Source organism: Ornithodoros turicata, chromosome 6, assembly GCF_037126465.1.
Source record: "Ornithodoros turicata isolate Travis chromosome 6, ASM3712646v1, whole genome shotgun sequence".
Taxonomy (NCBI): Eukaryota; Metazoa; Arthropoda; class Arachnida; order Ixodida; family Argasidae; genus Ornithodoros; species Ornithodoros turicata.
Genome location: NC_088206.1, coordinates 50,172,454 through 50,198,309, shown reverse-complemented (window position 1 = coordinate 50,198,309; position 25,856 = coordinate 50,172,454). Strand labels below are relative to the sequence as shown.

The window sequence follows — 25,856 nt, the reverse complement described above, 5'->3', positions numbered from 1 at the left end:
AAATATACTGTAATAACTAGTAGACGACAGAAATTGCTCCTCACTCTCATGCAACTCCACGTTGATATGGTGACCGGAGAACAAAACAGTTGGAGAGGGTCGTCCACGCACAACACACATCGTATCTGATGGCAAATTTACGAGCAGTGACGATTATCTGTCACTAAGCAGTGATGAGGATAATTTCGTTGATTTAAATCGACTGAATTATGAGGATGTCAATGATTCCTATGCAGTTGACCCTTTGACACTACAACATGGTCAACAAGTGGAAGTAGAGCACAATTCGCTACCTTTCAGTGTTAGTCTCACTGAAAGGTAGCGAATTGTGCTCTACTTCCACTTGTGCTAAATGTGCACAGGTGTGAGCATGTTCCGCACGAGTGTGACACTTCGTCGAGCTTGTACAAACTTAACAGGAGTATGTGTAACCACTGCTCGCCAAGCACGTAATGTCCACAGTAGAAATGAGAAAGTAGTCGGACTGTCAATAGAAATATCAAATTAACTAATGAAGAGACTCATATCTACCTGAATGATTTTATCTCCTCTTCGAAACAGACTACAGTTGTCTTGCTAGGAGACATCACAGCAGCTGCATAAACTTGGCTTCCTGGATTGTACGGCACCCTTTTCTCTGTATCGGGTCTGTACAATTGCGTCCTGTCTTTCTTTGGTGATGGGACATAACTGATAGCATGCAACTTTGCAGTGTCAGTGATTGGTTGGGGCACATCTCCTTGGACTTCAGAATACTCTGTAGGTGTGGACTCCCATGGGAGCAGGTACTGTAATCATAAAATAACAATCACAACAATGTTACTGGATATTGGGTGTTTCCCACATTTATGTCCTGTTTTTACCACTTCCTACTTTTCCAGCACCACGAAAACTTGGACCCGACTACTTCAGTTCTAAAATAAGCTGTCAAAATGTCCAAAAGGGTATGTGAATGGTGCAAATAGTGCAATGTAAATGGTAACAGAACACTTGACAGAATTCATTTTTCTGAAGCCAGGAATAGCACATATATTCATGGGTGGCCACTGATAGTATCTTTGAGTGGTCACCTCTGATTGCTCTAGAGCACCATGGAGAAACATTTCATTTTTGCTTGTGGAAATGGAGCGCTCTGATTATATTCGGTCAGTTCTTTTCGAGCACTATCTTCCGACTTAAGTGCTCTGGATGCTCTGACCCCAGCGGTTTGTCCAGAATCACAAGCACGAGAGGGGGTTGCAATATACTTGGGGAGGGAATTATTATAATTAAGTTCTAACAGTTATATTTTTTTCATTGCTGGCATGTGTCCAAAGCTGAAGTAAACCATGCTGTAGAGGGTGCACAGGAATGAAAGGGAGGAGGGTGTCATCACACATTTGGGGGTGTAGGTGGTGTCGGGATAGATCACTGACTGATCACTGATAAGTCATGTGACCAAGGTGCTTCCACACCGGTGTCATCCTTTCACATGAATCAGTTCCATGCTGTTCTGCTTCAGCAGAAAACTGGAAGTTATGTATCCAGTGTTCAGCTGTACTGAAGGTGGCTACCCGATTCAGCTTGTGCGAGACCCCTCCCACTTGAATTTGTAGCCAGACGTCGACGGCTCCGACTCAGATGATCAACGCGACCAGCCAAAGATACCATAAATTTTGTGAATTCTGGATGCTAAAATGGCTCGACCGGTTAACTTCGTGATAAGACATAAACCGTACTGCATTTCATAAAAGCGGCACTGCACTTCTGGTGTAAAGTAGTTCAGATTGCTTATTTGCAACATGCACGACTAGCCATAAATATGAAATGCACGTCTGAAGCATACAAACCAAAAATTCTTGCTGTAAATTTTCAGTACCCTTACAATTTGCGTAAATCTGGGTCTCACAAACAGTAGGGATTTCTACTGCAAAGTTAGCACCTATTGTAATACACTGCTTTAGAATTCCGAGAATTACACGAGAGTCGGTACGTGACAGAAAGAAAAGGGGAAGGCTGTACCTGCTTTTGCGAAGTTTACAAAGTACCATACTAACACTGACATGACATTGTGGTGAAAGATGCCAGTCTTGCAACTGCTGTGTGGACGTCACCACAGTAAGATGATGACCTCGTACCATAACGGTAAATGCATAAGAGAGAACTGATGTTCTGAGACTGGAACAACATAAAAAGGACAAATACCAGACAGGACAAATCCAGAAGAAGTGGGTTCGAGTCCTACAGCTGGTTAACCTTTTCAGTTAATCTTTCTTGGTAAATGCATGTCTATGCATCATGTCTATGTTCCGTCTGCTGCACTTTCTCTAAAACTTTTCTATCGTAGGATAGAAAGGAAGGCTGGTGAATACAACAGAGGATGCCATTTAATTCTCACACTTATGGTTTTTGTGACTGATTCTGAACCCAGGTAAACAGAATTTGCACTGCAGCTCTGCAGGAATGTGAAAAAGATGCAGAACCAGGTTTCCAAGGACTGTTGAAAATTCTAGGGTTATCTCAACCTTGGTAACAGTATTTTCAAATTTCAGGGTATTCAAGGGTTTCAGGGACCCCTAGGAACCACATAAATGGGCACCATCCATCCTTAGGGTTCTCCGTTTTCAGGTTTTATGATTTTTCAAATTCAGGAGAGAACAATAGAGTGCTATTTACGCACGAGAATTCGGGAAGAAATTGGGCGCTACTATTTCTGTTTGATATGTCATCGGGGAATTTTTGGGTGAAACGAAAGGCATATGAAACAAGCCACTGCTGCGACACTGGGATGACAAACAAGAATCTTTCTATTTCCATTCGGAACTGGGGCAGTGAATGACCGCGGTATTCAAACACGTGCCTGAGTTCCACAAAGCTCATCTTTGACTCCTGCAGGAGGGGATTATAAAAGGAGGACAAATAGGTTGTCACAAAAAGCTCTCTTTGCTGATATTATGATTCACTTTTCCGATTGTTTACCTGGAATGACAAGTTGAAGGACCGCAAGGATTTCAGGTAGATATCGGGTTTTACCCGAATTCCTGGAAACTTGTTTGGGGGGGGGGGAACTATCGTGAAAAATCGGGTTTAACCCGAAAACGAAGAACCCTATCCATCCTCAACAAACCCAAAGACAGAACCATATCATTCTCAATGGCTTTTGTAGCTTTCTTTTAAGATTGCCGTATTTTCCAACTGTAATATCGACGCAAGTGCGCAAAGTCTTTTGTCCCCTTGTTTGCATGCTGAGAAAAAGAACAAGTGAAAAGCTGTATCTGCTTCTTCTTGACAGTCTACATATCCTAAAAATAAAACTTGTTCAGGGCCAACCGTTAATCCAAACCATTCCAGTCTGTTTTCTGGTAGGTTGAGAATGTGGAGCATACACCTTTGTGTCCCATATTACACATATGTATGTAGAAATTGTCATCAGGTTAATCAATGTTGAAAACTTTCACTTTGCAGTACAACTTACAGGTTTGACAAAAGGATCTGCTCTGGCTTCTCTCTCGTCTCCCGACGTGACCTTTGATACAGCGTTGATACCTTTGTTTACACCCCTTTTGATACGCACAGGCTGGTCAACTGCCTTTTTATTAACTACAGATGATGCACGCTTATCCAAGATATAGCTGCTCTTCATGTTCTCTTCATCATTCTCATCTGATACAAACGATAACATCTTCTCTTGCTCTTTTGAATGTGCAAAACCAAAGTCCTCTAAGGTTCTTCTTTTGTGTAAGTTCCTTTTCAATGAACCTTCTTGCAAAGGACAGAGTGGTGAAGAATAATCCTTGCTCTGCTTTGTTACTATGCTTGATACTTCCTTCTTCAACACATTCTCATTGTTAAACTGTACATGTTCCCTTGCTCTCTCTTTTATCTTCTCTCGCTTCTTTCTTTGACCTTTCTTTTTTATGGTCACTGAAGAATTATCTTCATTTTTCTCAGATTGAAGTCCTGTTTCTGTGGAAGCCTTTCTCTCTTTTTGCAAAGAAGTTTTTCTTCCATGACCTTTGTGACGATTTAATTCCTTGTTGCGCGATAACTTTCCTGCACGACACTTTTCCTGCGCTAGCTTCTTCTTCTGTCCCTTCATCTGTAACAGTTCTCGGACACTTCCACTTTCTTGGCCTCCATCATGTACTGATTCTGCAGAAACACTGTGTATTCCACGAGGCTGACTTTCAAAAGGCGGAAGGTCCACCCACCCACCTACTGTCATGCCTCCAGGCTTTGACAAAGCCCCCTTTGGTTTTAAGGTCATATTGCCTGCATTTACACCACAGTCTAGTTTTGCTGCTTCTGTTTTGCCATCACGCTGTTCTCCTTCTGGTTGCTTCACCTTCTGCGGAACAGTTGTCATGGTACTATATTTATCTTGTTCCTCTGCCTGCCTCTGCTTTCCTTTTTTCTGTGATACATTGATGTAATTCACAATGGAACGCTGACCTTCTTTCTGTACTTTTCTAGGAACGCTTTCTCCAGCAACCCTCAAAGCTTGTGAGGATGAGCTCCGCTGCTTGGATTTTGCCTGAGTAAGAAATAATTTTCATCAAAGTTTGTTACATGTGTGTCATGATGTATATCTGGGCCCGTTTGCATAAAGGCGTTTGAGATCAAGCTCACACGAGAGTTCAATTTCAAGATTGTGCTTATGACCTCGGCTAACTGCATAAAGCATACTGGAGAGAAAACTCGGCATCACTGTTGAGTGCATCATCGTGTAACTTTCTCAGATTTCGAGGCAGGTATCTATAATGCTCAAATGAGTTCTCAACTCAACAGTGGCTTTTGAGGGACTTTGCGCAGGTAACACAGAACACGAGACAGAGAACATAAATATACACTGTCTTCTCTATCTCGTGCCCTGCATTACCCACTAGGTCCTTCAAAAGCCACTGTGGAGAAGTCATGTGCCACCTATCCCAGCAATCTACGCTTTAACAGGGGATGCTGTACTCAGCCCAAGAAGTGATACCTGCGTGTGATGCTGCAAGTGTTTTGGAATAATGTCCTCGAAAGCTGCCCAGTGAGCTTCACCATATAATGGTGGGTAACCGTGCTTATGCCGATTTTATGTACAATTGTAGCGCTCCATAACGCCTTCACTTTTAAAACTTCTGCCTTGCTCCTAATAATAGGTATGTCCTTTTTCACTTCCTCTAGCATTCTCCTGAGGCACCATTGAGTACCTGGAGTTAGCTATCTCCTCCCATGCCTCGCTTTCAACTGCTTTCTTTGACAAATTGTAAACTTTTGTGTTATTCTGCACTGAACTGCCCCTGTTCCCATAGACCTCACCCTGCTGTGACGTAAGCATGACATTCCTCTGTGAGGGAGGTGCTCGCTTACAAAGGCTCCGCTCATAATGCAAGGAAGGTTGAAGCCGGTTGTTGCCCACGTACTGTTCATGAGCTCACATTGGCATAGAAACCGGAGTAAAGCGTGGGAAAGCGCATCGCCCTGGTGCATTGATCAGCTCAGCATCTAGTGGTGTAGACTTTACAACAATGTTCACACTTTCCTTCCATCCTTTTTGTGGAAGATTGGAAATTACATTCTATTCACTCCAAAGGTACATAACTCTTCTTCGCTATCAACCGTAATAAGAGTTCCACACAGAAGGTCAAGCTTGTATAGTTTCATATGTGCCAACGTCTTGATAATTTCTCAATAATCAATGCCCAACCACAATTTTTAACACTTGTCGGGTCTACCTCTTCACCGTGAAGTCTGCTGTGGCACCTGATTGGAGAGTGGTCACGCAACGAAATGCGGTAGTTGCGAAATCTGTTGTGTCACCAATCCCCTATCAGGTGCCACAGCAGACTTTACAGCAAAGAGGCAGACCAGGCAAGCATTAAAAATTATACTTGGGCATCGATTATTGAGAAATTATTGAAGCATCTGTACATAAGAAACTACAAGCTTAACCTTGTATGTGGAATGCTTATCATAGTTAATAATGAAGAAGAGTTATGCATCTTCAGAGCGAACAAAATGTCATTTCCAATGCTCCACGAAAAGGATGGAAGGGAAGTGCCTCTCACTTCAATTCTGTGCGGCTCACTGAGCTACACTTTATTCCGACTTCAATTCCATGCAATACATGCAGCAGCTACCCCACTGCGGGCTCGCAAACCTGATATGAAGCACACACGCAACAGCCACCTTAAATCCTCCTCGCAGAGGAATGTCAAGCTTACGTCACAGCGTGGCGAAGTCTATGGGAGAAGAAAAAATTCAGAAGAGAATAACTGACTTTTGACCTCATATAATGTCCTCCAGTTTCTCCACGTCACATACTAAAGAATTTGGAGTAGGTTTACATCTGCCTATACATGTGTTGAAAAATTCTGCATATGATGCTAGGTGAAATGCGAACAATTTCGGCCACTTGGGGTTCTTTAACGTGCCAGAAATCTCTGACACACTCTGTCGGGAGCAATGTTTTCCTCCCCGACATTGCTATCGTCCTAGGTTGGGACCTCAGTTCCTAACTGAAGTGGAACTCAAGTCGAACAAAAGAAAAGTTACCTCACATTCTAATTGTGACTGTTCTTCTGCTGTTCAATTTGGGTTCAGTTTCACCACTGTTCAGCACTTGATGGGCACAGATGAAATACTGTATTTACTCAATATTGGACGCAATCTCGCATTGAACAAACGCAAACTTGAGCACCGAAATGCTAGTACTTTTTGTTCCTCGCACATTAAACGCTCCCCAACTTTAGTAGCATGGCCGGATCGTCTCGCATAGTGCCAGCCAGCATATCACACTCGCGCCGCCGCTCCTATTGTGCAGTCAATGAGATGGAGCACCTGGCGCTAGGGTGATGAACGACTAATACAGTGGATATCGAGGAGTATTTCGTCCATGCTTGATATAACGACAGACCATTTGATATGGGAGAATTGTGACGTTCGATATCAGGGAGATTGTCGTGGATATCTCTGAATAAAACGGGAGTGAAGTGTATACCTTGAGTGTTAGGTTCCGATTTTCCCCTGCTTACTGAACGCACCCCCTCAATGGCGCAATGTTTTGGAGTAAAAATTGTGCTTCTTATATGCGAGTAAATACAGGACATATGGTATGCAATTTCATCCACATGACAGCCCGACAGGCTGCAAAAGTTTACTGTTAATTTGACTAAAGGGAAATCACATTCCATTACTTTGCGGTAATCTGTTCTGACTTCTGAGCAGTACGCAGTATGGTCATCTTCCATGGCACTGGAAGATCAAGATAACAGAGTAATTTCCATTTGACGGTAGCCATGCTGTTTATCACAAATTTGCTCTCACAGGAGACTGACCTGGGGATTTTTTCAGAACAGTCTATACAATTGCCTTTGTCTCAATATCCTAGACTTTCTCCCCCGAGATTCAACTTGCTGCAAGATTGTGCTCATGTGGATTTTGTTTTATGTGAATAGGCCCCAAACATCTCAACTTGACCGGTACACTTAAAAGCCACCCTCTTAAGCACTAAATCCCCCTGAAGTCAGCCCAGGACGCATACTAAACCCTGTTCTCCACTCCTTCCTGCTGCCCTCTCTCCATATGTCAATGCCTGTATGCCGCTCATAGCCACAATTGCTTCACGGCACTAACACAGATTTATTTTTTTAATTATTCAACACTAAGAAAATTCCACGCATTGGAACGTGATGGAATTCCACGCCGAGACTGAGACGTGACCTGGGTTCAAATCCAGATGCCGGCTGTGCTCTCTGGATGTTTTCTTTGGGTTTTCCCCAGATGCTTTAAGACAAATGTCGGCACAGTTCCCTGTGGGGACCCCTCAGTGCGAGAGTCGTGACGCTGCATGCCTAAGCGTGGCAGACTACGGAAAGCAGTCCCCCTACCACCACTACTAAGAAAATTAAAGAAAAATTGCCTTTGATGTAGTTGCTTCCATGCTCCCAGGGAGTTTTCTCTTCCTGCTCCCCTTGTCTTTGGACCTGCAAAGACCATTTAGAGCGGTTTTGTTCTGTATCTAAAAAAACTCGAATTTTTCTGTTGGTCTGCTCACACAAGTTTTGGTGCCTTCTTGTCTCGAGAAGAACCAGGCCGTTCACCTGTCACACCTCCGAAAACTGTACATCTTGTGTCTGTGTTCTCCATTCCAGTTGGGGCCTGAATTATGAAGATGTTCACTCTGAGAGCTATACTACAAAGATCAAACAAAATGCAGCCCCAGAAACATGACAACATGCAGAAAAGGAAAACTTACATCTTTCAAACTTTGTGAGTCAAGCAGAGGCAGATCCCGAGATACGGATACCGCTAGTTGTGCACAGATCACGTTTTGTTCCTTAAAAAAAGCTCCTAAGAAGAAAAGAAAAAAAGAAAGATTGCGGAGTTGTTTGTACTGTACAGACTCAAAAATAGCAACTATTTTACTTCTTCCAGTGACTATCGTACCAAAGTCTCCGTAGTTTAGGACAGAATCATCTACATATCCCTCTTTCGCCTCCTTGCGCTGTCTCTGCTTGCCTGTTGTTTTTTTCATCATAACGTCTGCAGAGACCTGTAGCAAAAGAAGGCATTGATGCTTTTGTATGTCACTTGCATGAAATTTTGCTTCATTGGGTAGGTTATGATGATTCACACCAAGTAATTTTGTGCACAATAGACAATTATTTGCATTCATCTGAACTTGCGTTCTTCCATGGTGTTTTTTAAGTGCTGAGGATATCTCACAAACCAATATTTAACACTATTTTGCTGACATGCGTGGCATGAATTAGTTACCAAAAAGAAATTGACTGGCTCTATTCTCCACACATTCAATAGTTTGTTTATGCCTAACTTCTGTGGGATACCAATCCGCCTCTGCATATTCTAATTTAGGGCAGATTACCGCTTGATATAAAGTGAGTTTTACATCAACAGGTGCCGTCTGGTAGCTACACCATATGTAGCCCAATGTGAGATTAACAGTACTGAAGATAAATTCTGCATCACGTTTCCATGCAATGTTGTTAGCAACATAGACCCCTTAGGTATCTGCATAAATTTACTGACTATAGGGCAGACATGTTAATACAATATATTTCACAACCTTTATCTTTATGTAAACTTTCATGTGTGTACAATTACTTATGTTCAATTCCACTGACCAACTTTTACACCACAGGACATCTATCGTGCAGAACAGAACACTATGCATCAGCATCGGATTGGGGTGTACTGGTATCAGATGAGGAGTTTATCTCACTGTAGATACACAGTTGTCCACAAACAGATGTATGAAAGATGGTACCCATTTTAGTAAATCATTGATACACGTAAGAAAAAGTAGAGGTCCTAGCACTGATCCCTTAGGTATGCCGAATAATACAGGGGCTAGTTTATTGTACTGTATATATTGCACATTTGTTGTTTGTGTCTAGTTTACTGCACATCAGTTTTCTTGTCATCAGTTGAAAGGGTCAAGAGCTACCTGAAGTGTCAAAAATGTCTTAAATGCTATCATCGACAATGTGACATCTGTGAAAGCGCCCAGAGCAATAACAATTGGTCACTACAAATATATATACGTATTTCTCTTTTTCTGCAAAAGACACAAATTTTTGTAATGCACATTGTGCACAATGATATGTCATATAGAATGCATGCCTTGTCACACACAGGATAATGTCATCTCTAAGAAAATATGACCCATACTCCCAATAAAGCAGACATTTTCTGCTCTTCAATCAGGTGTCCACTAATGATTACTACAGCGTGGCACACAGTTTACTTCCATCATCTCTGTAGCATGAACACACATCATTGTTGTTATAGAGAGCCTTGAAAGTCGGAGTTGCCAATTTTGAATGGAAGTAAGCTTCTGCGAACTCTTGTGAATAAAAAAAATAGTACAACTGTTACAGTGGTTCAAGGCACATGTTCTTCAAAGCTGCTTGTGCAAGAGATGGAAGATTATTACTCAGTTTGTTGCATGTTTGCATTCAAAGGTTTCTGAATACATACATTAGGATGCCCTCCCACACTAACCTTTCACAGATCCTTTCACTGCTTAAACATAAAATTGTATCAATGCATCAAACTAAAGCACACTGTCTATATTTGCTCATTATATAGCCAAGTTATGATAATTATTATATGACTCATGAACAAATTTCTCTACCCGTACATAGGACAGAATATCAGCTGTTTTTACCGTATTTCTGGGATTTGCCTGTCTTACAACTTCATAGGGTGGAGAGTAGATTGCACATGTGCAGAAAGTGAAGTTGACTTCTGTCAGCCCCATACCGGTATGTTTCCGCACTGCATATGTCAGACCAAGGGCGCATTCTTGAAACACTTGCAAACAATACCTTTGCAGGGCAACTACCACAATACTCACAGTAAGTGAAGACTTCTGGCATAGACCTCTATTTTGAAAAATAAAATATTTACACAAATGAGACATCTCAAAAGTTTGTACAGTTATGTATCAATGCAAAGTTTGTGCAGAAAACCACTGCTTAAGTTCAAGGGTGTTTCAAGAACTTCAAAAACGTGTAGACTAGAAATCAGACCACACTGCTACAAGTTGTAGGTACGGTACCGCAATTTTGCAGAATTTCCATCTGACAAATATCTGGGGACGTTTACTGGAGTTGTCAACTTCTGGAAAATTTTCAGTTTTTCGGAGGTCCTCCAAAGGGTGCCTCTCGTTATGCCCTGCCCCCCCCTGCCCCATGGAAACTGAGAAAAGATGGAACCCTAGACATAGGTCAGTGAAAAAGAAAAAAGAAAGTCTTATTTATAGATGTAGTAAGGGCTCATGAATTTGCAATCAAATATATATTATCTTTTTTGTACACCTACGGAGCACATCACTAGACAATGGATTCATATGCGCTAAAAAGTAATGAAATATGCATGCAACTATGCACTAAACCATGCAGTAAAAATGTGTCATATATGCGGTACGAACTTGAGCCGTATATGAAGCGATCTCACATACCGCCGCTGAGATGAGTGGTTTCTAAATGTAAATGTCCTTTTTATTTAACTAGATGTGTTGGGGTTACAATGAAAGATAACGAAAAGCGAGATATTCAGAAAAAATAATACAAGGCTGTGTTTCAATGACTGGAACTGTTGAAGAAAATGTTTGCCTCCAGATACCGTTCTATATTGTCTGGAGTGAAGTTCTGGCGCCTGTCAGTAAAAATGTTCTTATAGTTTGAAAATGACCTCTCTACGTCCCACGTTGCGAGTGGAGCATACCTGAAGGCTGAAAGTAGGTGTGCGGTAGCACAGCGTCAAATTTTCTAACAACCTTTGCGCCGACTGGACTGGTAATCTTTGCGAGCTCCTCGCGTACACCTTTCACCACATCCAAGGATTCCACGACCAGGAGGCCTCCCGTTTCAAGCTTCCGGATGGCTTGCGCAAGGAAGACGAAGTGCGTTTTCACAAACTGTACCTCCACAGCTAGCACTGGGTTTTCAAAGAGCGCTTGTGCTTCTCTGACAGCGCTGCTACCCTCGGAACTGAACGTGTTCACCACGTCCTTCAAGTCGTCCAAGTGAGTTGCATAGAAGTCGACTGCCTCCAACCAGGTGCCCCATCTTGTGACAACAGGTTCAGGGGGCAGGGGAACGTCTAGCATCATTGCTCGGTATGTTTCTCTTCGACTTGGCGCCTTCACAAAAATTTTCTTCACGACTGACACCATCTTGTTGATGAGGGGGTAGAGCCCCATAACTTCCTCTGCCATGCGATTGAGGCCGTGCGCCAAACACTTTACGTGCACGAGGTTTGGATAGAAAACCTTCAGGGTGTCAACAGCCTTTATCATGTACGCAGCTGCATCTGTGTAAAATATCCTAAAGCTCTCTGCCCCCATCTGGCCAGAGCAGCTTGAGAACATCGTTTACGAATCTAGCTACAGTGCTGTGGTTTGTTTTCTCAAGTGTTCAACTCGCAAGCAGATAACCTTTGATTTCCATCAAATTTTCCAACAACAAGATGCGCTACGTAGCGACTGCAAGTGTCCGTCGTCTCATCTGCAGCAGCCCACATCGGGCCGTTTCCAACAGAAGACCTTATTTCGTTCACGGCTTTCTCATACAAAAGAGGCAGGTAATTCTTGCGGAGAGTTGACTCTGCTGGTATCTTCCTGTGAGTATACTTCTCAAGTCATTTTCTTAGCGTCGGGTTTTCGGGTTTGCACCACGAAATATTAGCCGCGACAAAGGCTTCAGAGAGGTCCGCACAAAATTCGTCAAACTCAGGGCGAGAGCTCGCAGCGTGGGCAAGTAGGGGTTGTGAAGTCCTGCTCCTCTTTGCCTTTTCAGAAATGTGGCACTGTGCCCTCACATGATGGTCCACTTGGAACTTCCTCTCTGCATTGACCTATAAGAGACAGAAAAAAAGAAAAATTGAGTTAGGAAACATAAACAGCCGTGGCAATGAATTTCTGTGAAGTAAATACTAAAGAACGACCTTGATGTTGCAACGTTAATAAGCGTCTTTGCACGTACATTGTGTCGCAAAGCGAGCCCCATTTACCCATATTTGCTCGAGAGATTCTCGCTCGTAATACTCCCCAATGCAAAAGCCCATGCCTTGTAAACATCAAGGGATGAGGGGGGATATATGTTTATTTCGGAAAGGTCAGCCTGACCGAAGGTCGCCTTGCTATTCCTAAAGCAAAAATATAGCGAGGGATGAAACTTAAGTGTTGCTCGTCTATAGTTGAACGTTCCATGCACGCTCCTTTCTTACCTTCCTCTCGCAAATCCTGCAGAATAATATCTTTCCGTCGGTGCACAATTCTGGATTCTCTGTCGTCCATCTCTTGTAGAGGCATGAAATTGATGACTTAGGTCTCTGCATCATAAGGAAACGACGTAAAAGCGGCAGACGCACGGTAGGCGCCAGGGAAGAGAACGCGTCATACTCTCTGTGGCAGCCAGAGAGGGCACAAGCTGCGTTCGACGCAGCCAGAGTGGCGTAGACGCTCGCAGAGAATCACAGCTGGCGGCACGATGCCAAGTGTTTAATCGGCGGCTTGCAATGTGAAATATGGTTCAGATCGATACGTCATATCTGACGAGCAGGGAAATATGCAGCAAAAATGCAAAATATGCAGCAACGTATGAAATATGCATTTCCATGCACTTAAAACATACTGCAAATTGTTTAGGACAAGGCTGAAATGTGCTTTCATGTCGCCTCCAATGTAAACCATGTTCAGGAAAAAATATGCGTTTGCATGGAAATCCGGTCTCTACACATCACACAGGTGTCAGCTTCATTTCTGTCCTTAACAGATACCCTGTACCACTCATTTCAGCATCCCCTTGCCTTGATTTGTTTTACGTTGCGTTCAGATAACCATGCTCCTAAACAACAGGTTCTTTACACCTTAGTTTGATTAGGAAATGAAAGAGGTTCGTCAGTACACATTCCCTCTCCACATTTAGGCAAGTCTTGCAGTTTATTGCGAATGTCCAGTAATTTCTAGTTCTGTGCAACATTCAGAGAAGCCACTTTGGCATCCGTCACATTTGACACTCTGGCACCTAATGCGCACATACGATTTTCACAATGAGAAGCAGTCGCAAGAAAATAAACACATACCAGTTTGTTGCCCTTCTGGCTATAATAATAAACATCTGCTCTCTTTGATGCGCTGTCACTTCTCAGCACAATTTCTCTTTTGAAACCTAGCAAACAGAAACAGAACTCATGCTATGATGAAATCTACTCATGATGTCACACCATAAACGGACATGTGAAATTGTGCTCTCAAATTTCATCTCTGACCTACCATGCTCAAATGGCTTCAGCAGAGGATCCTTGTTATCACTCCATCTGTGAATCATCTTCCGTTTTGCAGTCATCTACAATACGAAGGATTGTCCCACATTGTTATCAGTGATGTATACAGGGTGTCCCAGAAAACGTGTCATTGAATTATAATAAAAAAACTACGCCACCTAGAATCATGCGGTCAACAGCATTCGTTCTTATTAGGTTTTTGCCACCTCTTCATGTGAGTGCCATGTAACGGAATTTTTATTATGTAAATTTTTGCTAACTGAACTCGGAAATTTGCCAAGTAAAGGTCACTTTTTTACACCACCATTGTGAAGAGCGCGACGAATTTACCCAAAATCAGGATAATTGGCACGGATATTGAGGACCTAACCCATCGGAAAAAATAGCCGAATATCATGCGTTTCGGAGTACGAACAGCCTAGCGCTCGACGACTTTTTACGCGCCCGCGTTGTAGTCCGACGAAAGGAGGATGTTAAACCCAGCCCACACAGCGATAGTAGAAAAAGTGGCAATACTTGAAATTGGGAGAGGGAAGGCATTATCTCAGCGGAAGCCGGATGCGATAATGGTATCGAAGCAAGAAAATAAAAGCAATCATTTGCGGCACGTGGAAATTTTCAGCGTGTTTTTACGGTGTGCTGTTACTGCACAGAAAAGCCGTACCGATGGCTAGTGTGGTCTATTCAAGCCGAGAAAAAACCCAGATGATTTTAGCTCTGGGTGCTGCGAATATGGACTACAATTCTGTAATTGAAAAGTACAGGGAAATGTTCCCAAGTGGCAGAGTGCCCACAGCACGAACCATAAGGAGAACTTTCACGCGACTCTCTGCGACTGGTCAATTCCAATCCAGACAGCACACAAATACACGTGCTTCCGGTGAAACAAGCACGAGCGTACTCGAACAGGTCGCTGAAGACCCCAACGTCAGTGTGCGGGTTATCGAAAAACAGACTGGAGTGTCCAAGTCGAGTGCTCAAAGAATCCTACACGAAGAGGGATACCACCCTTACCATGTAAGCCTCCACCAGAAATTTCAGCCGGACGACTATTCTAAGCGATTGGACTTTTGCAACTGGTTGTTAAATGCGGACGACGAAAATTTATATTTTATGGACAAAATAATTTGGACAGATGAGGCACACTTTTCCAGGAATTCGCAAGTAAATCTGCACAATGCTCATTACTGGAGCACAAGAAACCCTCACTGGCTACGGGAGTCCAGGCACCAATATCAGTGGTCCTTCAACGTGTGGGCCGCTATTTATAACGGAACAATTCTTGGGCCAGTTTTCTTCGATGGAAACCTCAACGCCCAGCGTTATCATGCCGAAATACTGCAACACGTAGTATTCAGCTTTGTTGAGGACTTGCCGCTGCAAGAACGTCCCATGGTGTGGTACCAACACGATGGAGCACCCCCTCACAGCAGTCGTCAGGCTGTGAAATTTCTGCAAGACCTCTTCCACGATAAATGGATTGGGCGTTTTGGGCCAGTGGCATGGCCGGCTCGATCTCCTGACTTAACTCCACTGGACTTTTATTTGTGGGGTCGCATAAAGGAGCAAGTGTACAAGACAGAGCCTGAGTCCCCTGTTGACTTACAAGAAAAAATAATGTCAGTTTGTGCATCGCTCTCACACTGTGAGATACAGAAGGCAACACGAGATACAGTTCGACGTGCACAATTATGCATCGGTGCGGAAGGCGGACATTTTGAGCACCTTTAGAAAGAACAAAGAATGCGGCATGCCCCATTGGTTCAGTAATAAGATATACTTTTGGTTAATTTATTTTGTGGTGCGGCCGTTCACAGTTATAGCTGCTGCACAAATAAAATCCTGATACAACTGAGCAGATAATTTCCTTCTTCCCGGGGCGTCCTTTTATCTACACACTCACAGAAATGTCTTCTTGTACAACAACGAGGTGGGAGATACAGCATAAGCTTTCAATCTTTGACAAACGAAATCGCAGCTGCGTAGAAACGAATGCCAGCCTCACATTAGTATCCCATCATTATTTTCACAATAGCTGGAGGTAGCGTGTACCTTCGCTTTGTGTGTGCACTGTCCCTTCTTGCCCCTCGTCACGATTATGATAGATACATATCACCAGCACGTGTCTTCACTTCTTTTCTCCCTCGGTACCAGATAACATAGGCATGGCTTATCGCAACCGACTGCAAATCTTGCCTTACCCTCTCTCAATTTCAAGTACTATCACTTTTTCTACTGTCCCTGTGTGGGCTGGGTTTAATATCCTCTTTCGTCGGACTGCAACGCGCGCGCATAAAAAGTCGTCGAGCGCTAGGCTGTTCGTACTCCGAAACGCATGATATTCGGCTATTTTTTTCGATGGGATAGGTCCTCAGTATCCGTGCCAATTATCCTGATTTTGGGTAAATTCGTCGCGCTCTTCACAATAGTGGTGTAAAAAAGTGACCTTTACTTGGCAAATTTCCGAGTTCAGTTAGCAAAAATTTACATAATAAAAATTCCGTTACATGGCATTCACATGAGGAGGTGGCAAAAACCTAATAAGAACGAATGCCGTTGACCGCATGATTCTAGGTGGCGTAGTTTTTTTATTATAATTCAATGACACGTTTTCTGGGACACCCTGTATATATATATCTCACCAATGCAATGGCCTCTTGTTTATAATTCAGAAGCATGCACTGGAACTGCAAAAGTGTTCGTTCAAAACTGCAAGAGCTAGACAGTTAAATTCTATTCATTTGCGAACTACTCCTTACACGGCTATGAAAAATGCAACCTCATAACAGTTCAAAGAAAGTTGTGAAGGATTGCACATGACCAATTTTTTGTGCTGCAGCAAGTGGTATCAATACGCAGCATGTAAAATGCTGCGATGCCCCTGAAACATATGCTTGCTCTGACATTTTGTAACATGGGGTCTGTTGACTTGAACAACAAACTACACTCCTAGAAAAAATATGGCCATTGATTAGGACACTATCCAGGTGAGACACTATAAAAGACGAGAAACTGTGTATGAACAAAAAGTTTCAAAAAGTGCTGGCTCTACTACGAGTCAACTCCACGCAGCAGGATGTAAACTGAATGGTGTACGGGTACACATTGAATCCAATGCTAGTGTTGTTACCACAGAACATGAAAGAAAATACCTCTAGTAATATGTCCCTGGAGTACTTGGCAGGAGACAGCAATGAAACAGGTACGAGCAGGCAGCTAAGTCGTGTGCAGAGCAGGAGTTTTTTCACATTCGTGACCTGCTCAATACCTGAGGCTGGCCTTCCTGTGCACCAAAATAATGTTCTATTAACTCAAAAAGAAAACAAATGCTCCAGTCTTTGTCTTCTTTCTTTCTCTGTGTATGTCACAAGTGCCACCACACATCATCATCAACAATAGCACATTTCAACAAAGCATGTCTCTGTCAGCTTTCTGAATCACATCTTCCGAAGTCATTTGTGATTGCTCCAGTGCTTCACATACTAATGCACATACTTGAAAAGAAGTGAGAGAGAAAAAGAAATAGTACTGCAGTCACGTTGACACACAGAACGGTACATTTTTGAGTCAGTAAATGGCAGTGATGTACAATTAAGCTGCAATTACACTACAGGCCACTTTGACATTTGTGAATACAGCTTCTGGCACCTGCGTCCCATGAACTGTTCAGGCACTGATACTCTTCAAACAGTCTGTCAATCACTTCCTGTTAAGAGGCCAGTGATATAACAGAGGACACAATCCTGCTACTGCAGATGAGGTGCTGTCATCTACAATTACACTGATCCTTTCCCAGTCTTTCGTGCTAGCGAGTCGACCTTAGATTTCTGCTCCTGCATGGCATTATAATCACAATGATTTTTACACGCACACAGAAAGCCTGAGACCGGGTATATGAGCCTTCTCAACTATGACCTCACAGTTTCCAAACATCGGTGGTTTCAAAATAATATACAGTCATGTCTCCATTATCCAGACACTTCGAGAGTCGTTCATTTTGGTCTGGATAACGAATTTCCGGATAACCGAACCAAGCAAACTTCCAGGGAAACCCGAAAAATTTGGGAGACCTCTTTATAGCCCCAGAAAATGAAACAAGGAAAAGATTGTTGCTACATGCAGAGTGAGCTGCTTGAAATTAGTAGGCACGCATGTGACAGAATTTTGTTCACAGCCACGGCACCCACTGCGTCATCCTGCTTTTCAAGGAAGGGTAACGTCTCAGAATGTTGGTGCGGCACATATGTTTTTGCCTTTTTTCGAATGTCTTTGGCATAGGCCAAAACACAGACGATGCCTTCGGGCGGCCTGAACATTGACGTTCACATGTGGATTTCTTGTGCACAGTGGATATTAAGGCTCCTGCATGAAGATGGAGGGGCTTTAGTGGATACAGGGCACCTCTTCCGCTTATCGTCTACCATATCTACCATGTGCCCGCACACATCAAGAGGGAGTGCTCCTAAAGAAAGGGGAGCCAAACAGTAGAGAATTCCCTGGGTGAGATGTGACCCTTTTCCAGTACAATGCGAACACAGCACATGCCAGGGACAGAGGACGTTTATGCTTTTCCGGACTAACGAATCAGAATTATTTATGTTCTGGAAGATTGGTCCCCGTACTTGCTGTCTGGACATGGATAACAAATTCCGGATAACCGAGACAGAATTCAATGGTAGCAGTTTCGCTCCAGGTAATGTAGTCTGGATAACAAGTTCTCCGGATACCTGAACTGAGACGTGACTGTGCATGAACAACGAAATGCAGGATACTGCTTGAACGTTGTCGTAGCTGAATGATCTGCCAGGCAAATTTTTCCAAAAGTGCACTCCAAGCAGTCCTGACTTAGTTCTCCAGTAAGGACACGCTACAACTTTTCATGAAGCGTATACACCAAAGTCGACTTTCAAGTGTCATGGAGTCCTTTGCAGTGCTTGCTGTCAAGAACATGTCTTTCAGTACTAGACCACCGTGGTTCTCATCTTCGCACGTGTATAGCCATTGTAGTGACACCATAGCTGTGGACCAGTCCCTTCTTCTGTACAACCCTCATGTAGCAGAAATTAGAAGAGTCAGAGCATCATATGAGTAGTTTATTCCTCTTGTGAGCTCTACTGTCCCATTGCAGTCCAAAATGCTTGCAATGCTACAAACTTTGTGGAAAATGTTCGGTTACATGTGGTGACGCTTTATTACCCGTTTAGTACAAGCGTACGAGTCTCATAGCTGGTCTCCACGTCCGCACGTCTGACTCTCTCTCTCTCGTCTCCTCTGTCCCCCTCTAGTATGTAGGAGAGGGACTACTCTCATCTACCTCTACATCCCCCTTTCTAAATTATAAACCTAAGGGTCTTCTGGGCTTGTAGGGCCTCCGGTAGCGGGATTGTCCAGTGTTTGGTGAACGAACTGCTTCATTTAAGGCTTCATTCATGCTGCATGTAGGTTCCACCTGAGTCTCTTCATTTACATGATCCGGTGATTCCAAGACGTACAGGGGGTATCCTGGTGAGCTGGTCCTCTGTTATGGAGTGAGGTGTTTCCTGTTCCTGCGTACTTGATCTCCTCATGGAAAAATGCATAATAGGTGTCACGAAAGTGTTGTTTCTTGGTGGTGTTGTCAGCTCTCAAGGGATTAACCCAGATCCAGGGAAAGTTGAAGCTATGAAAAATCTGGCAAGTCCAAAAGATGTGTCGGCAGTAAGAAGACTCCTAGGAGTCCCTAGGTGAACCACCTTGCTCGCTTTATTACCCGTTTAGTACAAGTGTACCAGTCTCACAGCTGATCTCCGTGTCCGCACGTCTGACTCTCTCTCTTGTCTCCTCTGTCCCACTCTAGTATGTAGGAGAGGGACTTCTCTCATCTACCTCTACAGGAAGTTGGTCTGCGGTTTATAGAGCTGCTAAATAGCTGTGATGTACACACAACATTTAGCAGGCACAGTTCTATCTTCTCTGGACAGTGCAGTATTGTTAATTCATCTACTTTGCAAACTTGTCAAGCACTTTTAGGAACTTACTCTTGCATAAAAACTTTCTTGTGCATTTTACTAAATGCAGGCAATCAGAAAATGTATACACTTTCCTGTTGGAATCATCTGGATGGCTCATAGTTGGCACGATCCCCTCTCTGTCCATGTATACCCAGCCTGTCCCCATGCACCAGTTTGGTTTGGCCATGGTTTGGCACTGCCACATACTATTTCATCAACAATAGTGCCAGCACCTTCCCGTAGTACAATGGCTCGAATAGCAAGCTGTGGTAACAGTTCCTTTTGTGGCATTTCAAGAGGCAAGCACACCAATTGCGATACCCATGTGAAGCAAAGATAAACACAAATTTCCCACTCATTTGTGGTTCCAATGTTTTAACTATGCCCAACAAAACCCATAAGTCATATTTTATGGTTGCCTGTCGTGCTTTGACTCAGGTGCAGATCCAGACCCTCACTTCTGGGGGGTGGTTTCTTTGTTGAAGCACGTAGTGGGGAAGGGGGGAAACTTGCGTAGAAAATAATGTGCAAACTTATATATTTGGGTGGTAATCCCCCCACTGGATTTGCCACTGCTCTGAATGTTCCTCGCAGTTTGTTTGTTTGATTTGCGACCAAAGGATTGTGGTCCTGTGGTGATGCTATGCTCGAGAGCGAGATTACCCGATCAGACCCAGCACCCGGTTTGGAAGGGCAGTCAAGATGCCACTGTGCTATGAAGATTTTGTAATTGAACTTGACAGAGGGAGTGTGGTGTATTGTTAGTTTGTTCGTTCCTGGACATAAACCATTTTGAGTAAGGGCGGGCAGATTCATTGCTCGTCTTCTGTACCATTTCTGTGGGTGCTGTCTGGTGGAGGTTCGGAGAGGCCCAAAGCAACCGCTGTGCTTCCTTCGAATTCTGTTCTTGGAGTGCTGATGTCTTCTAGTGTTTCCCACAGTGTTTGAATAAGGCACGTTCAAGGTTCTCTTCCTCCATTCCGCAGAGCAGGCACAAGGGGCACCCTTCTTCAAAGAGTTTGCGAATCCTCTTTTGGGTGAGGCGGGAACCTGTTCTAACCTGAAACAGCAGTGCACTTCACAGTCTCCTCTGTGTTCCAAAACAGGTGATGGGGTTTGCTTGCAGGCTGCGTATATGTCTAACGGCTTTCTTTCCTTGCTGTGTCTTCCCTCCTTCTCAGACTTCGACGTGTGGCATGTAGTGTCCTCACACTAGGGTGGATATTCTTCTGATCCAATTAGTCTTGTTGCCTCTGTATCGAACGTGCCGATGCATCCTTGTTGCGTAACTTTGGTTTGGCAGGTGGGCGAGCCGTCCGAGATGGCTTCGGATATAGACCGGGTGTGGCTCGAGACACTGTAAGACTGTATGCCGTCGAGATGCGGGAAATCTGGATGGCTCCGATTACTGACATGTACTCAGAATGTAACCACGCACAACAAAAGCGGAGAGCATTTCAAGCCAGTTTCGGTTGTACTGTTTTATAACACGCGCCCACAGTCGACACCAGAGAGTCGAACCGAAACGTTTAACGGTCCGGTTCGGGTTTAGGTTCGGCGATAAGGGTTCGGTCCCGGTTCAGCTCCAGAAAGCAATTATAATGGTTCAAACCGGTTCTTTCCAAACGGTTCGGTTCCCGAACCGGTTCAGGGGCGACGGGTGCGAATGAAGCACAACAGGCAGGTTAAAATAAGCTTCCGTATGTGTGTTACGGTGCTTGAAGTGGACAGGAAAGCGTCAGTAGTCGTTCAGGATTTTGAAAGACTTTGTGCGATATGAAAGACAAGATTAGTAGCGGTTACAAGAGGAGCATAGCCATGAATTACTCGTTTGGGTTGAGTTTCCCCTCACGTATAGCTCAGGTCGCGGAGGATAACTCACCCACTGGATTGTTCGTAGAATCTCACCAGGAATAACAGTCAACCAAACCTCCTACCTTGGCCTAAGTCATTTAAGTAATTGAAATTATTCGCTACCAGTCAGAATCGCGATTACACGTTAATCAGATAACGACGCTTCATGGTATGTAAGTGGATAGGAATGGTGCGATCGTGAGCTCCGGGATATTACGTGTACTAAAGGGCACGTTATTGTGTCAGCATTGACCGCCGCCGTGCTCGGCGTTAGAGTGAAGTGTCTGTGGAACAAAGACAAAGCAAGTGCAAACAGACACTTCGGCTCATTTTAGACCCACTGGCGATTTTTAGATACTGTATCAGTATGGTCGTTTTTGCTTCTTTTATTTTAAATCCACAAAGAAAGGCAACTTGGCATGTTCTTTTCATTCTGACCAGCGTGAGTGTGGCCGGTGCTTTACTTTCTAGTACCCTATAGGCACGCCCGGGCTAACTTAATAAACGAAATGACAGTAACTTCACCTCCTGACCAACCAGCATCCCGAATGACACAGTTTTTTCAACACACCCCTGCTTTCAACAAGCCAGGAGAGAACGACGCCACACAAGATGATAGTTGGTGAGGAGGTGAACTTACCGGCATTCCGTTTCATTAAGTTTACAGTGTGGCTAGCGTATAAGGGGCTTATGTAAGTTCACACGCGCACACGTTGGGAATTATGCTGCAGCGGTTGTACACATGAATGCGTGCTAGAGCTGAGCTCAGGTAGTTTGCTTTCGCAATGCACTACGTACAAGAGAACAGAAGAAGAAAAAGGAAGGGGAGAATATTTGAGAGACCGAAGGTCGCACAGCCGACGACATATACGTCGGTTGGTCCGCGTATTCGCATTTATCAGGATGCCTGCGATAACGGTAGAGATGATCTCGAAGACATAGCGCTGTCAAAGAAAAACTGACAGGTTTGTGTTACAAACGGACTGATCCTAAGTGCAGTGCCTGTTTCTGACGCAAACGTCACAGGATAGTGTCAGTTTCCCATTGACGGTTCTATGTACCACCGGTCATTTCTGCTGCTAGGGTGGACACCCTGTGTACAGCTGACTCTGATTAGTATATCATTATAATATGTCACTTATTGACTGCTACCCAAAAATGTCCCTCATTTCCTGTTGATATCTAATTCTTATATATATTTATGTGTATGTCTTTAGACGTTAGTAGTCCTAGGAGTTTTAAGTTACTATCTGTTGCTATTTCGTGACTCGAGAAGATCCAAATCATTGTTGGGAGGGCACGACTTTTTCGGCAAGCAAGAGGATGTCTACGAACCTAATAAATGAAGAAAAAATACGAAAAATAGTTTTTGTGTTCATGCACAACATCCAAAGTTTCGCACTTAATTCCGTGTGAACCGTTATTTGAACCGGAAACCGGTATTTTTTTTACCGGTTTAGTTCCGGTTCAGCTCCAAGATGGTGTCGACTCTTTCGGTTCAGTTCAGTTCCGGTTCGGCCAAAAATAACGGTTAATAACGGTTTTCGGTTCGGGTTCGGTTCGACTCTCTGGTCGACACCTTCGATTTCTGCGTCAATGACAAAGCCTGAGTCTGGGCACGGAGGAAACGCAGACACACATGAGACGAGTCGGGTGTGCTTGTGCTTCAGTGTTGCCGAGCTTCAGGTTTTTGTCCATGGAGGAGTTCGTTCACTAGACTGCGTTTATGCCATCACTCATCTTCCTGCAGTGAAAACAAGCGCTGGCAACAGCAGCACGCCCATATCCACTAATAACATCCAGCTGTCGCTACATAATCATCTGTAAACTGTAAAGCAAAGCGAGATGAAGTAGCAAAGGTGATGCGGCCACCAGTTAGCCACACTTGTGTGAAGTTGTCACGCTCACAACTTCAATTCTGAATATCACATTGTTCAGCGTGTCTCCACTCGACACCACTAATACTATGTGATGCAGGCCTTTGTTGTCCGCAGATTAATACATGAAACGCTTGATGCAAGATGTAGTAAATCCAATCAACGCGGTTCAAAAGCAAGGTCGGGAGTATGGTCGACATGACATCGACACAGACTTCAGACATGTACAAAGTTCTCATGCGCAAAGCAAGCTGTCGTTTGTGTGCCTGTGATGCAGATATAGTGCCAAAGCAAGTGATCGACTGGTTTACTTACGTGTTGACAGCGGCTGCCAAGCAACGAACCATGAACGAACACGGTGACTTTCACGTGTTTTCACAGAACAGGAACAGGCGAAAATTGCGCGGGTACTTCGCTTCACTACCTTCTCTGCGCATGCGTCACGCCACGTGACGTACCTCAACGCTGGGACTGGGAGCGCAAAGCCGAAACGCAAAGCGAAAAGCGAAAAGCCGCGCGCGAAAGCAAGTTGAAGTGTAGTTCGGAGTGTTGAGTGTAGACAAGGTGACGAACAAAGAAACGCACAACACAGGATAAGAGCAAACAAGATTGCGTGGGGAACGGAGAGCAGGCCATGGCGTAACGTCCGCTACAAATTTCAAATTTGTGGCTTTTTTGCTGAGACGGCGATGTTATATGCTCTCCTTCCCCTCACCATCCTGTTTGCTCTTCTTTAGACTTTACTTACTGAATTATATAGCTTCATTGATGTCTTTTAGTGATGCGCTGTCCTCTTCATTTTGTGTACTAAATCAAATGTTCTCAGTACACCGGCAGTACTTTATCTTATTTTTTAAGAGTTCGGTCAACCTCAGAAACCTGTTGCACGAAAAAAAAACAATCTCCTGATGAAAGACTCACAAAACGGTTAATGTACCAGTAAAAACAATGTGAGGAACAGACAGCTTATGATTAAACAAGGGTGTGAAAAGGGCTGGTCGGATAATAGAACTCTGATCACGAAGCAAGAACAGTGAATAAAACACTAAAAACAGAAGAGAGAGAGAGAGAGAGAAAACACATTAACATTGATCCGAATCCGATGTCTAACTGACCATGACTACCCATTTCACCTAAATTCTTTCTTGCGGATTATCTACCCATCTGTTTACATGTCCCCCCGTCCCTGATCTCCATGCACTGTACCGTTTGACCTACGGGACACATGCATGTGGGGAAGAAAGAAGGCAATCCTCTCCACAAAGCCAGCAATGTACAGTATAAGCTGGGAATGTATTTTGTCATCCATGCGCAACGGTAAAAAAACATGTTGACATATCTGAGATGCTTTATCTTAACGCATCACTGCATTCGACAGCCCCTTACAGTTTTGTTGGTCATGCTTCTGGCTACATATTCATACAGCCCACCAATGTCAAACAAAAATAAAACACAACATACACATGCATCTCGAAAAGCTTAAACTCCAGCAATCCCGTGAAGGTACGTTGAAGCAGAAGGCTCCGTTCAGGATCTGCTGATATTTTGAACAGAGCCGCCTGTTCTGTCCAAACTGTTCAGAGATGGCCAGGAGCACAACAGTCTCTGTTCGAAATATCAGTTGCTCCCGACCGATGCTGCATATATGCAGGTATATGGAGTGCCTCTAAATAATGCGTGTGCATTTACAAAAAACATAAAAGCGTTCAATACAGGCATCTTTGCTTTATATACTTGCTCACACATTCCTTTTGCCAGATTATACAGCGGGTCATTGAAAGAGATGACTGCGGAGGGATACAAAGAAGCCATTTCTAAGAAGCTGCAAAGCAGAATGCCTGCACTGGATTAAAAGGCAACCAAGAGTTTCTCAATTGCAGATGTGAGTACTCATATCATAGAAGTACTGCCTATGGAAAAATAAAGGTCTTGAATGTTGAGAGAGGTGTACGTCAGACGTAGGTTGAGTGCCTAAAAACAAAACTGCGACGAGAACCTCCTCAGAATACAGATGACAGAGAATGAGGAAGGAAGATACAAGGTAGGGCTTAACCACTGGTGCGTATAAGAAGTGTTGGTAGGGGGATACTGTACCAGCAGCCACGGCACCCACCCAGGACTGACAATGATACAAGTAATGAATGATAATAAAGACTACATTGAATGCAAATGTATTGGAATGGTGTACTGTAATTGCGCAGCGATGGCACTGTGAAATGAGATAATGCACTCTGTGTATGAGTATTTTGGTCCCCAAGACGAAAGAATCCCCGCAAATTCTTTCGCTACTTGCACATCCGTTCGTCACTTAATTTATGGGGACAGGCATATACAAATAATGAAACAAACAACAATA

The 25,856-nt window shown here is 43.7% G+C and overlaps 1 protein-coding gene across 1 annotated transcript in view; it reads right to left on the bottom strand.

The window, feature by feature from the left end:
• LOC135396655 (uncharacterized) overlaps nt 1–23,933 on the bottom strand; it is a 32,498-nt gene extending 8,565 nt beyond the window's left edge. The window contains exons 1-12 of the mRNA XM_064627749.1: nt 23,816–23,933; nt 16,932–17,062; nt 13,769–13,841; nt 13,579–13,664; nt 10,346–10,373; nt 10,157–10,266; nt 8,413–8,518; nt 8,222–8,316; nt 8,021–8,124; nt 7,886–7,949; nt 3,455–4,513; nt 532–788 (exon numbers count right to left, since the gene is read on the bottom strand). Of these exons, the coding sequence (XP_064483819.1) occupies nt 532–788; nt 3,455–4,513; nt 7,886–7,949; nt 8,021–8,124; nt 8,222–8,316; nt 8,413–8,518; nt 10,157–10,266; nt 10,346–10,373; nt 13,579–13,664; nt 13,769–13,841 (1,982 nt within the window). The 5' untranslated portion in view covers nt 16,932–17,062; nt 23,816–23,933. The remainder of the gene's footprint in view (nt 1–531; nt 789–3,454; nt 4,514–7,885; nt 7,950–8,020; nt 8,125–8,221; nt 8,317–8,412; nt 8,519–10,156; nt 10,267–10,345; nt 10,374–13,578; nt 13,665–13,768; nt 13,842–16,931; nt 17,063–23,815) is intronic.
• Between the last annotated feature and the right edge of the window lie 1,923 nt (nt 23,934–25,856).